Consider the following 14085-nt stretch of genomic DNA (forward strand, 5'->3'; position numbering starts at 1 on the left):
TCAGAGAAAAAGACTTTTATCCATCATAAAAGTTTACAACGTCTATTGTATATTAAATTATCAAACATTAACATTAGCGATTAAAAAGTTGATTGGAGGACACAAAATATGTTTGATACATGTATCTAATAAAAAATTCGAAAAATTGTACAATAACGATAATATAAATAAATATGTAATAATTTTTATAACGGCCTCTGACATCTGTACTTGCTAATTAATAATTATAATATTCATAATAATAATAATGATTGTTATTTTATATTAATATTATTATTTTTTTACTTTTACGGACAGTAGTAAAATGATTCATTAATTTATCATTTAACCTTAAAAAAATAATAATTGGTGTAAATGTTATTAAATTGTCTATTTTTTTAGCAAAATATGCTGATATGCACCTTTATATATTTTAAAGAATTAAATTCGTACACCAATAAAAAAAAGTCTTTAATTTAAATAACATTATATTTATAAATTAAAAAAAAATTGTCTTCCTGCTTACCTTGATCACCTTCCGCTCCCATCTGATCAAACCGTTCGCTATTTAGGTCTCCATCTAGACCGCCGGCTAACCTGGGCTACGCATATCCATACCAAACAGCTTGCTCTAAATAATCGGTTCCGACACTTGCGTTTTCTATTGACATCTAAACATCTAAATCTTAAAAATAAACTTATTTTATTCAAATTACTCCTTAAACTAATATGGACTTATGGCATTCATTTATAGGGGTCGCCAAACCCTTAATCAATATTACTAAAATCCAATCCTTCCAATCCAAATGCCTACGACAAATAACCAAAACCCCATTTTATGTCTCTAATGATACTCTCCACATAGATCTATTCATCCAAACAGTAAAAAGCGTTGCCAAGACTTACTATAAACGCATACACTCCAATATCCACAATCATCGCAACCCCTTGATTTCGGATCTATCTGTCCCCACTATTACTGATAACCCAGAAGGCGCCTAAAACGAACATGGTGTCGTGATCTACTTTTAGACTACCCCCTCCTCACATGTCAAGAATTTCCATGAATGGATGGCCTCTTCACTCAAGCCCACTGTCTGAATTGATGTAAATAATTGTGATTTAATTTAACTTATTGTTTGTTACATTATCATTATTTTGTCTTTTCTATATTAATTCTCTTTTCACTTGTACTTATTGTAAACTTTACTTTACAAATTGTACAATTCTGTAGATTAAAAATAAAATGAAGTATATTTAAATCTATTTAAATTTAACTAACTTATTGAGTATTAAATGTATATGTTTATTTCTAAACGCGTTGTGCATTACAAAATGATAGTTAAGTTGTATATTAATAAATAAATTGCAAATTAATATTAAAAAATCAAATTAGTTTAGTATCTTGATAACATTGCAATGATTTTATTTTATTGATAAAATTAATATTTAAACACTTTTGAGTACAATTTATACATGATAAAATTATTATAATATAACATATATGTGCGTGAGTGTGTGTGTCTATAGAAGAAACCGTGATCATTCATTTTTATAATTTGACTATTTCGAAATGATAAAAAAATAATATACTATAAAGCTGATGATATAGTAAAACATTAGGTTTTCAATAAAATAATGAATGAAACCCACACACAGCACTTTTCCGTAAAGATATATTATATATATAGTATGTATCACAATCACAATATAAACGGTATATATATATACACTGTTATATAATTTGTTTATTCAGTGTTCAGTTGTACTCTTTGTGTTTATATTGGATTTCTTACTTGAGTATAGATAATGTACAGTTTTTATTTTTTTTTATTTTTACATGTAATAAAAAATCTGTATAAAATTATATTAGACACAATAAGAATACGTGATAAGAGTTAACAGGTCATGAGTTTTTGAAGAGAAGCCACCCATTGATGACGCTTCTTATAAGCTTGTTATTTAATTTAATTTAAAAAATCACGACACCACTTATGCTTAAAACGTTTCGGAGGATTTCCAGGTATTGTGGGAGTGGCCAAGTTTTTTATTAATTGATTTGGATGATTATTTAATCGGTTGTAAAATCTTTTGTTTCATCATTTATTGATTTAAATTTTAAATTTGTGTATATTGTATGATTTGACACGTAGAGCATTCATTAGTTCTTAAAAGCAATATTTATGTACAGTTTAATTTAAAATTATACAACACAATACATATATTTTTTTGTTACGCATCCATTGTAGATAAGTAACTTTATAATTAGTATACATTGTATTGTTATCTATAAAAAATAATTCATAAAAACTATGGACGCATATTGTTTGGATAATAAGTAATAACTGACGATATGTACTAAAACTTGACAATGCACAATTAAACAAATAAATTTAAAATGCATCAATACTTATGCCTAGAAGTTTTTCGACGTAGAAAAGTAATAATTTGACAATGGAATAGAATAAAATAATACAATAAACTAAACTATAGCCTAACTAATTAATTTTTATAATAAATTTAAATTAATTTAGATCTTGTAATTTGCCAATGACTTTTCTTTTAATAGATTAATTATTATTAAAATAGGTAACAGTATAATTATAAAACTATATTTGTATATGTTTAGTAAGATATTTTATATTTAATATAAAAATGTATGCCCATAAGCTAATAAACTCATTCATAAACTATACCAAAGTTAGGTTATACTTGGTTTATTTTCTATAAAAAAAAATATATATAAATAAGTACACCAATAATACAACAAAACCACATACCGTTTGAAATAAATCATAAGGTTTCCTCGTCACGTATCGTGAAATCTCGAATCTTAAATCTTTTTAACGTTTATGCATTAATCATCTACAAAAGGTACCTACCTACTATTAAACTGTGCTTACTTTTTATCCATATGGTTTAATCGGTTGTCATAATATTATAACATACTCAACGGTGTACATTTCACGATGTTAAACAAAAATATAGCAACCCCACAGCTCTACATATTTCATATTTTAACGATAAAAATACGATATTAGAGATGTATTGTTTTATTTATAGCACACACAAACGGTAGCTATATCGCGGATTAAGCGATCTAATGTATTATGTATATATATATATATATAATATAGTACGGTATAAACCACATAGCATAGTCTCGTATTTCTGCTTATGACGACGGATTTCGGGCCTGAGACCGATCCGTGTCTCCTACACTTATACACTCACCGCAAGTCGAAACTTTGGGCGGGCGGTTACGCGGTCGGAGGGCGTTTAGAGCGCGTTCGCCATTGGCCCGTCGTCGGGCGGCCGGTCCCTTCCTCGACCCCGCCACGGCAGAGACCCTTTGCCGGCACACTGTCGCGTCACACCTAAGTACGATACACACACGCGCTCATATATACGACGCGACATTGCGTCGGATCGTCATCCGTTCGTCGTACGCCGTCCGCACGACACGACCATCGAAACGGTCGCCCGCACCACTCCGCACGACACTACTGCACACATAATATCTTATGGGGCGCATATTGCTGCGAACGAATTTCCGGCGCACGCTTTAAGGTCAGGAAGACCGCGAAAACCCAGTCTTCATATCGCACACCGCAGGGATTACGTTACACTCGTCGAATTTTCGTGATTTTCCGGCCGTTCCGTCGCGTTCGGGATACATACGTACGTGCAGTGTATCTGCGGTCTGCCGAAACCGAGAAACTTTGACGGCGGACAGTGCACACAAACGCGGTAAAAATTACTGCAAATTTGTGCGGTATAACACTGACGACGTATTCCATATAGACGCGCGCCCGCTCCGCACGGATGACCGAGGACAAGAATCTCACTCCGTTTTCCATAGCGGACATCCTTAAAAGCGATGACCGGGTGGACCGCGATGGAGACGGCGACGCCGCTGCGGCGGCACCTGCTGCGCGTAGCGCCAAGGACTGCGCTGATGGAGCACTGGACATGACCAATAATAAGTGCGCTGACAAAAAAGGCAAGTACATGCATACAGTCGAGTAGTCGTAGTACCTCTGTGGTATATATTATTGTTCAATACCTATCATACTAAGTATTATTGTTTATAATATATTTTATCGTTGCCAATAAACATGTGACCGATGTGATAATTTCACTGTACGACGAACGAGGGGATATCCCCGTATAAAAATACATCACTTAGACTTTTTTTATGCACCTACATATTATGATCATATAATATTTATTTATTTGCTCAGTTATTTTTCGGGAAGACAATGTAACCCTCCTCCTCCTCTACAGAATAAGTTTTGTTGTGATATTTACAAGTACCTTTTAAATATAATCGGGATTTTATGAAACTTTGCTCTTAGATATATTACGTATAACATAATAATTATTACTATCAAATTTAATTCATTATTTTATTTTATTTTTTAATTTCACAGAAAATGCATTTAAAAATGTTAATTTGTTTCACACGCCGTCCATCGAAAATATTATATTAACAGTATACATATGATAAAAATAGTATGGATTACATCATTTCATATTAATACGGTTTCCAAAATTCTCAACAATTCTCATATTAACAACATTTAAAAAATAAAGATTATTTTTTATAAAAAATGATTTTAAATTTATACTATAATAATTATGTATGAAGCCATACCCATTTTTAGGCTAATTTTTGAGCTGGATAAATTTCTGTAATTCATTTATTTAAAATAAACTATACTCGTATAACACCAGCTTGCTTACATTTTTTCATTGCCCATAAATTTGTTAAAATTCTTATTTTTGATATTTTGAAGAATATAATAAAAAGAAAATATTTTCAAATCCATTTGCCTTACATATAGTTTAAGAAACGTTTTGCATTTTTCAACTTCTTTTTTTTATGTAAGAACCACCCTTTTACTGATAATGTGCAAGCAGATTAATTTTTAAATATTTTAAAAGACCTACAATCAAATTTGAACGAGTAATTTATAAAAAACTAAACTTAATAGTTCTAGAATTGGTAATGCATTTAAAAGGTATGAGAACTATGATGAATTAAAAATTATAACAATTAATATCAAGAAGATGTTAGCAATGCATTATGTTTTTTTTTCTATTTACCACGCAAAACATATATAAAACGCATCCACACAGAATTATTTTCTTTTTATATTTTTAATTAATTTTTGAATACAACTACCAGTATGCAAATTATAGAGTATAATATTTTTAAGTTTATAAGTCTATGAAATAAATGTATTTAATTATTGTTTCATAAAAATTTAAAATCTATTTTAATTAACAAACAATTTAAAAAAATAGTTTTAAAATCAAATATAAAGTTCAATAAACAAATTACAAAACCTCCAAATATATTATTATTATTATTCTCTATAATTTATGTAATAATAGTAACTTTACTTTAAGATGATTCAAAATTAATCTAAAATGAGTTTACATAAATGAGTTTTGTCAATGTACGCATCGGTTTGAGAAGGGAATCAAATATTACACTGATACTCTCTCAACAATTAACTTATAATCTATAAATATTTCATGATTGTGAAAAATGTTTAAGTACAAGGTTACAACTACTAAACTAAATATTATCATATTATACAATATTTTTATACTTGTTGTAAAATAATTATTTTTAGATCCGAATAAATAACTCAGAAAATATCTATTCCAATTTCAATTTAGATTTATCTAAATAAAAAAAAAAAAAAAACTGATCAATAATAAATTTACAGTTAAAAAAGCCATTTTCAAATCTGGAAATTTGAAAATATTGTCTTTAAATACACTTTAAAATTCAATAGATGAAAATTGAAATTAATTTATAAAGGAAGAAAAATGGGGGTAGCACACTCAGTAAATAATTTTACATTATTCTTTATAAGGTAGGTTACCGTTTTCGATTGAATAAAATTTTAATCGCCGATTAGTGTCGAAGCACTGTAGCTTCTATATACTCATCGTTTATTTTTTATACCGATGAATTAATATACGAGTATATTATATATACGATGTATAACTATCATGTTTAATTTATTTATCTAGTTACATGTTTGATTTGATTACGTATACCTAAACGAATCTTGCTCAAATAATAATTTATTTTTTATTAAGTAATGTGCTTTTTATACTTTAATATTTTAAAACTTACTTACTAATGGTTTGAATATATTATTTTTATTTGCTTTTAAAGTTTCGTACCTGCAGCATTATTATAAGATATCAAATGTGTTTGTTCTGTTGATTGCGTTATTGAATACTTGTCAGTTTCATCGAGTTCGTCATCTCGTTGACCCGAACAAGGTGAAAATCAGTTAACAACCAGAAAAAAAACTTTGGGTATACTTATATTATACTGAAGATCGTAATTAATTTCTGTTATATCTAGAAATAATTTTGTTCTTATTTTCAAAAACTTAAAAGCTCAAAGCACTCGGTAAACCTTACATATTCGTTCGAGAACTTTTAACACCAATTAATTTGTTGCTACGTGTAGTTTTATTTTTTATTATGATATTTTAAATTTAATAATGAAAATTTGATAATACTTACCAAATTATAAATATAATAACAATAAAATAAAATATTTATTTTTTCGTATTAATGCAATAAACGATTTAACCATCTTTTTTTTTATTTTAAACAAACATGTTGTACTATTATATTTGAAATATAAGTACATATAAATTGTCTTTCATAATTGTTGTACAAAGTAATATTTTGAATGTTGATCAAGTTAAATAAATAATTCATAAAAATATCTCTTTGATAAAATATTGAAAATTCTTATTGACTTTTTAAGTAATTAATCTATTAATTTTGTATTTATTTTATATTCTGCATAAATAAGTCACAATTAGGTGACTGATTTTTATAAAATACATTTAAATAATAAATATTCAGTCTATTTATGCTTAAATAGCCATATAATAAGTATAACGTGTAATTAGATTTTTTTTAAAATACGTAAATCATTCTACACATAATATTAACTTCAACATCCTTTAATAAACATAAAAATGTAGAAATTCGTATAGGTAATGGTTTCATTGATATTATCTCCACCCTCACTTAATGTCAATTACATAATTTTATTTTGTCATATTTTATTCAATATCCATATTATTGTTGATTAATTCATTGTATTTAATGTTTATGTTTGATAATGTATAATATAACTAATTTATCAGATTATTGTGCATTCTGACTGAAAATTTTTTAACATTTTACTAAAGAAGAGAATAAATTAAAACGTTCGTGTTTTAATGTAAACATAATTCTTAATTTAAGAATAAATAAACAGAATTAAAACGTTTGTTCATTTAATGGTATTCATAAACATATAGATAAATATGTACCATTAATAATGCATTTGGTATAAGACATATTAAGTGTATAAATAGTTTACTTTTTAATAATAAATCAACACTTTAAAACAAAAGTTCTATAGCCACACTTAACTCATGATACTTGAAAGTGTTTAGAATAATTTTTCACAAAAATATTTGTACTTAAATACTGCAAAGAGTTTAACATTACCAACGTGTATATATTGGAGGTTAGCTTTTACATTTGTATAATATGATTATTCTCGTTGTATTGTAGGTACTTTGTTATTACTACCATCTATATTGCAATTTTCTATCATACAATGCTACCTATATTATGCAGTACTAATGAATTAAAAGTGATGATTTTTTTATGAGAGATCAAAATTAATTACTTTTAATTGACAAAAAAGACAAAATGTAATTAGAAATGTATATTTATTTGTCTATTTTATTATTATAAATTTACGCTATTCTTATGTAATACAGTAAAATTTGCTTATTACGATCGTCAAGGGACCAAGAGAATCTGATCGTTATATCCGGATTATAAAATGTAACAATACACATACGGTATAGCGAATTCGACTGTATACACATAATATTTTGTGAAGGACAAAATTATTTTTCAATTTACATATTTTAATCTCATCATATCTACCGAACACAACTTGTTTCCAGCTAGAAATTTTATAGGTTGATCGGATTATCAATTCTGTGTATATTAAAATGTATTATAGTATATTATAATATTACATAATATAATACAATATATATGTACAAGTTTATATACTCAAGATATAACGTTTTATTTCTTTATTGCCTTTAAGTTTCTACGTTACGCGGGACGGTCAAAAACTATCATAATAACGGACCAGTGGGGTTTTGAGTATATACGCATTTTAAAACGATAATGATATAAATATGGAGACGATGCAGCAGTAGCGGACTATATAATAATATCGTACACAGACATAATATATTATAATATTATGTATTAAACAATCGAGAAACGAAAATTAACCGTGAGAATACAACGTAAATCACGAACGCGGTTGCTCGACCGGGGTTAAAGCATCACTCATTACAACACTGATGACTATTTTATACATAATAATATAATAATGTGTGTTTATACACCGTGATTCTGTTGTACAACATTATTCGTTGTGTTCAACCGGATGACTGCTGTTGCTCACAGCGTGCATAATATCACAGTAGATAATATAGATAATATAGCCACGTAAATAATGATATCATAGTTTGATTTTTATTTCTCTCTCTATCTCTCTCTCTCTCTCTCTCTCTCTCTCTGTCTCATCCACACCCTTTACCGTGATAAAATCTCTCGCTTTCTACCATCACGTCGTATTTTTTCTTATTCGCTCCTGATCCGTGGAAACTCTTTCGATCGAATCTGTCCGTCCGCGCGTGAACTCGCGCTCGTGATTATCCACTTGAACGTGCGCGCGCTCGCCCCTTAAAGGGTGGTTTCACTGGTTCTCGCGGAGGCTGTATAATACAGAGGTGGCGCGCGGGGTCAATTGATAATATAATATATTATTATTTTATGTCCCGTATAGGTAAACAAACGGTGACGGCTGCGGGAGAGCCCGTTCACAAGACGAGCAAACAAACGGATCACGTATTATATATATATATATGAACCAGATTATATATACGTGTATTTTGTTTGGAAGTCAAGTGCGATGCATTAACAGAAGCCTCGTGGTGAGTGCTCTCCCGACACCCCACACACTCCTGCCACGCCACCTCCTTACCGACTGAAGTATTATATACACGCATCGTTTAATATATATTATATAGATATACATAGATATCTGATTACCGTCCACAGTGACAGCTCAAATCAATTAGAAATAATAAGTATATAATACGGGACTAAACGAGGGAGCTATAATAAGTGATCTTTATGTCGATAAATAATTGTGCGTTTCGTGTTAATTATTTAATAATTTATTTGTATATATTATATTGTATTGTTCGTGTGCTTCAAATCGGCATTTATAATAATATATTTGTTGCACATAAATTAGCGACAGTGTCGACATCAATCTTGAACGGGATCAAAAAATATATCAAAACACTATAGGCATATAATTAATATTGCTTTTATTGGATGAATATCTGAAAGAATCGACAATATCGCTCATTTTAAGTATCAAATGCTCCGGATAAACACTGTAATATTTAGAACACATCATAACTTCGTTCTAATAATATACTAATAAGTTGCTCGATAAAAGATTTTGTTTTTTATAATTTTAAATAAATCAACTAAAATATTAGTGCGTTTATTTCTGTTGAATATCTGTACCTACGTTTATGCATGTGAGATCGATGTGCAGCAGCGGCAAATAATATATGGTAAAGAGAAAATTGTCGAGTTCGATAACATAACCGATTCCCCACTGAATGTGTTTATTTCTATTACAGCTACAGTTGCGCACGTTGTACATGCTTAGCTATTACGTACAGCAGCGGACGTTTTTGGGTCCGTAAACAATTAATGGAAAAAAAAAATAATACCACGCGTGGTATAGGTACATAACATGTTTAAATGTAACTTAATGGTTGTTTTATTATTTGGTCTAGTGCGTTAAAAACCTGACTAATACAATAATAGTATTGTAATAGTTTTCGTATGTGTACGGATTAGGCACCCATACCGTCCATTAGCCGAGTCACATGGCACGACGGCGTATTATAACGGAGAAAGAAAAAGGAAAACGGCGCGTGCTGTACGCGTGTCAAGGTAAAAACACGGGTCCTGTACAAGTGGTGCAAGTGTCACGTCACATCATTTACATTACCCATATTATATTGTTATTGTCATTTCTTATTTCATACTGGGGAAGCGGCAAAAAATAATAAAAACCTTTTAACGCTATTAGCCGACGCTGGGCACGGGCTTGTACGACCGCCGCCGTTGCGACCGTTACCGCAGTTATGATACCTATTATACGTGCATAAGTTAGGTACACAAATCGTTATGCTAACATTGGTTGTTATAATATTGCCGTGTATATAGCAAACACCTGACGAGAGGCCGGCGACACATTTTCGACGTACCACCCGACAGTCCTCGCCGCGAAAATTCATAACTACAATAGGTACTATAATTCATAAGAATACGTGTCTATATAGGTACATTTACTTGTGATTACATCGTATCCTGCTTACAGAGTGTTTTGCGTCTCAAATAAAAACATTTTTTTACCACCTATTCATATCCTATATAAATATACTTATAAATTATAATATTGGATACCTACCGCTATTCATTATATTATGCACTTTTATAATTACACATGTTATATTCAATTACTTCAATTTACTAAAACATAATTGTCCGACTAGAATTCTAAAAACATTATTACACATATGTGCATACATATTCACGTAGGTGCGTAATTCGAATTCTAGTAATATGCTAACGAAAGAAAATCAATAATAAACCATATACTCCTACCATTTTTTGTTAAATTGAACACTGCATTATAATTATTTATTACGTACCACTAGAAATGTGAATTAAATAATATATTAATATTATTGTATTTTTAATTTTTTTAAATTAGCATCGACAATATAATTATGTTTTAATTATAAAATACTAAATACTTACCTATAAATTATAAAATAAATATATTATAATTCTTTAATTCTGTGATATTGCATTCTATGTACAATTATTTTCTGACAAAATTAAAAAGTCATAAATTCTACTAAATTTTCATAAAAAATACATAATATTTAACTATATTATTTTAAGATATTAAAGCGTTATTTTAGATAAAAATATAAGAGAGGTTAAATTACTAAAACTAATAACAGCAGTAGATTTTAGTGATTTTTTATTAAAATGTTCTAAGTTTGAATTACGTTATTTATTTACATTCGATTGCATTAAATATTTATGTATTTCGATGGTAACTAAGGATACAAAAGGGGCGGTGATAGTGTTATATTTTTCCCAATTGTGGTATTTAACGATATTATCGTAGTTACTTCGAAACCTATCTTTTCATGAAATAGAACCATCTTCTTCACACACATAAAATTAAGATTTTTTTGTATTTCATTTGAATTTTCATGAAACAAATCCTCTATTTTACACAGAATACTAAAACTATATTTATTACACTAACTCAAAAAACAACAACACGGAAATGTAAGATATCCCTAATCCTATAATTGTAATTAATACAGTAATATTTCAAATTAATGAAAACAATATTTGTGTGCAGTAAATATTTTATTTATTTGTGAAAAAAATTATTCGATGTTGAATTAGAGGGATCATTTCTTGAAAAATCACTATTACATGAAATATTTTCGTATTTCATACTGTGATCATGAAAATATTGATTTTACAAAGTAGTTAAAATAAGTATATAATATGCATTTAGAATTTAGATGTACGTGAGTAGTAATCTATACTGGTCAGGTTTGTTTTATGTGATATAGGGTTAAGTTGGAATTATATTCGATATGGATGGATTAGATCAGTGTAAATTGCTCTTGCGATGAGTTTATCTGTTTATCTATTAATAATATACACATAGCACATTGATTCAGGTTTATAGAATTAACTTAACTCATTTTTCCCAGAGATACGTAACCAAAAAATACAGTATTTTTCATTTATTACAGTGAAAATAATAAATATCGTGTTTAGATAACTGTACTCGTATTATAGCCGTAAAATTGTTTCTATTTTTCTATACTAGTACCATACGATCGAAAATGTTCTATAATACAGACAATAATTTTAAAAAAACATGGCTAACCTATTGAAGCATATCACCGTTTTTGTAATTTTATTATTTCTCAGACTCAATAATAAAAAACATGGGTTAATCTTGGGTTTCTGAATCTATGAAGTGATTATTATATTTTACAATTGAATAGTTTTGTGATCCTGTTTAGGTTAGATAATAGATAGATTAAACAATACTTCCACGTTTGGAATTTGAACTTTAAGAAAATGTGCAGTTTTAACTTAATTATTAATATATATTAATTTAGCGGTTAGGTATGGGTTAAATATAGTTTAAGTATTTAGGTTTTTATTAGGTAAGTTTACATATTTACCCAAACTGGTCCCTCTCCCTGTCCCTGAACTTCGAATGTCAAGCTAAGTTGGTTAGGTAAAGGAATCATCGATACGTTTTCTAGCACTTCTTTGAACATAATATTTTTATAGTTTACTAACATGTTTCAGATGATCTTAAATTCCACGATATTGAATACCGAAGGAGAATCGAACTTTTAGGTAACGGCGACTTTATATTTAATCGAACAGGTGACCATCGAAGTGCACTATCACGATTTCTTCGAACTCACAGTGAAAGGCCAATGCACATACAACAACGTAAAAAACGGTCTAGAGCCGCTTTCTCGCACACTCAGGTCAGTATTATACACCTACTAAACTTCCAAATCCAAAATTTAATGCTCTATGAATTTTAAATTAATTAATATTGAATAAATAGTTTTATTTTTTTGTAAATGAATATTTCAAGTTTAGATGAATGTAGTACAATAATGTCCAGATTACCCCAAAAAGGTTTGGTTCCACTACTAAACCACTCATATAAACTTAAAATACTTATTAATATAAATAAAACAATATGAAACTAATATAAAGCTACTATAAAGTTAAACAAATCATTATCTATATATACATAATATTTACACAATTCAAAATTTAACGATATAGTTTTTACTCTCTATTGAAGGTGTTCGAGTTGGAACGACGGTTTAATCAGCAGCGTTACTTATCTGGTCCGGAACGTGCCGACTTAGCCCACTCGCTAAAGCTGACCGAGACTCAGGTAAAGATATGGTTCCAGAACAGACGATACAAGACCAAGCGCAAGCAGTTGCAAGTGCCGTCCGGAGGCGGTATTGGTAACGGAGGCAGCCCACCAGCTAAAAGAGTGGCGGTCAAAGTCTTAGTCCGTGACGATGAGAGTCCCAAAGAGGCTGTACACCAGACGTCAGCTGAGGCTTATCACCGTCAGTCGTCCAGGCACGCGTCCCAGGGTGCAGTGGCTGTTGCGGCGGCTGCTGCGGCTGCAGCGGCAGCTAGTGGAGATTATCGAATGCAACAACTATTGCAACAGCAACTGCACCAACACAGAAGCCAAGTACATCACCAACGCCTCCACCGTGGCGGCGATGAACACACTTCCGTAACTTACCTACACCCCCAATCGACTTTCGGCAACGGATTACATCACTTTCCTCCCGGCGCCGCTGCTGCTCCGTATTATTGTTACGAGTACGGTCCGGTAGTGGCGGCGTACCTTCAACATGAACCCGGAAGTCGGGTGTCGTCCACGACCACTACCGACGAGCTGCAGGACACGTCCGACGCCGGCAGTGAGTGTTCTATAAACGTCATCGACGAATGTCCAACGTCAACGACAGTTTCCGAATGATGCGCGTCTGTATGATTATCGACGAACGATTCGCTTTAATCATGGCATCGCGTTTTGGGGGTGAAATTAACTGTCGGAAATGCATTTCGGTTTTTCGACGTAAAACTCCCGAAGTTTTCATTAACACGGAGACGATTTTAACCACACCCTTGAAAAACAAAAATCATCTTTGGCGTGGCGTACGAAAAAAGGTGGGACGCATTACGCTCGTAACTTTCCACAAATCCAATTTTTTTTCATAACGGTTTTCGTCTAGTTGTCGTTTTTTATCGATCATTAATATTGGCTATAATATATAGTTT

The 14085-nt window shown here is 30.3% G+C and overlaps 1 protein-coding gene across 1 annotated transcript; it reads left to right on the top strand.

Annotated features, from left to right (window-relative positions):
* Positions 1-3409: 3409 nt before the first annotated feature.
* Positions 3410-14085, top strand: LOC112604323 (homeobox protein zampogna-like). The gene is made up of 3 exons (XM_025353298.1): positions 3410-3982; positions 12562-12749; positions 13079-14085. Exons 1-3 carry the CDS (start codon positions 3805-3807, stop codon positions 13781-13783), a joined length of 1071 nt encoding a protein of 356 aa, XP_025209083.1. The 5' UTR covers positions 3410-3804; the 3' UTR covers positions 13784-14085.

Source organism: Melanaphis sacchari, unplaced genomic scaffold (assembly GCF_002803265.2).
Source record: "Melanaphis sacchari strain LSU unplaced genomic scaffold, SCAv2.0 Contig11_pilon_pilon, whole genome shotgun sequence".
Classification (NCBI taxonomy): domain Eukaryota; kingdom Metazoa; phylum Arthropoda; class Insecta; order Hemiptera; family Aphididae; genus Melanaphis; species Melanaphis sacchari.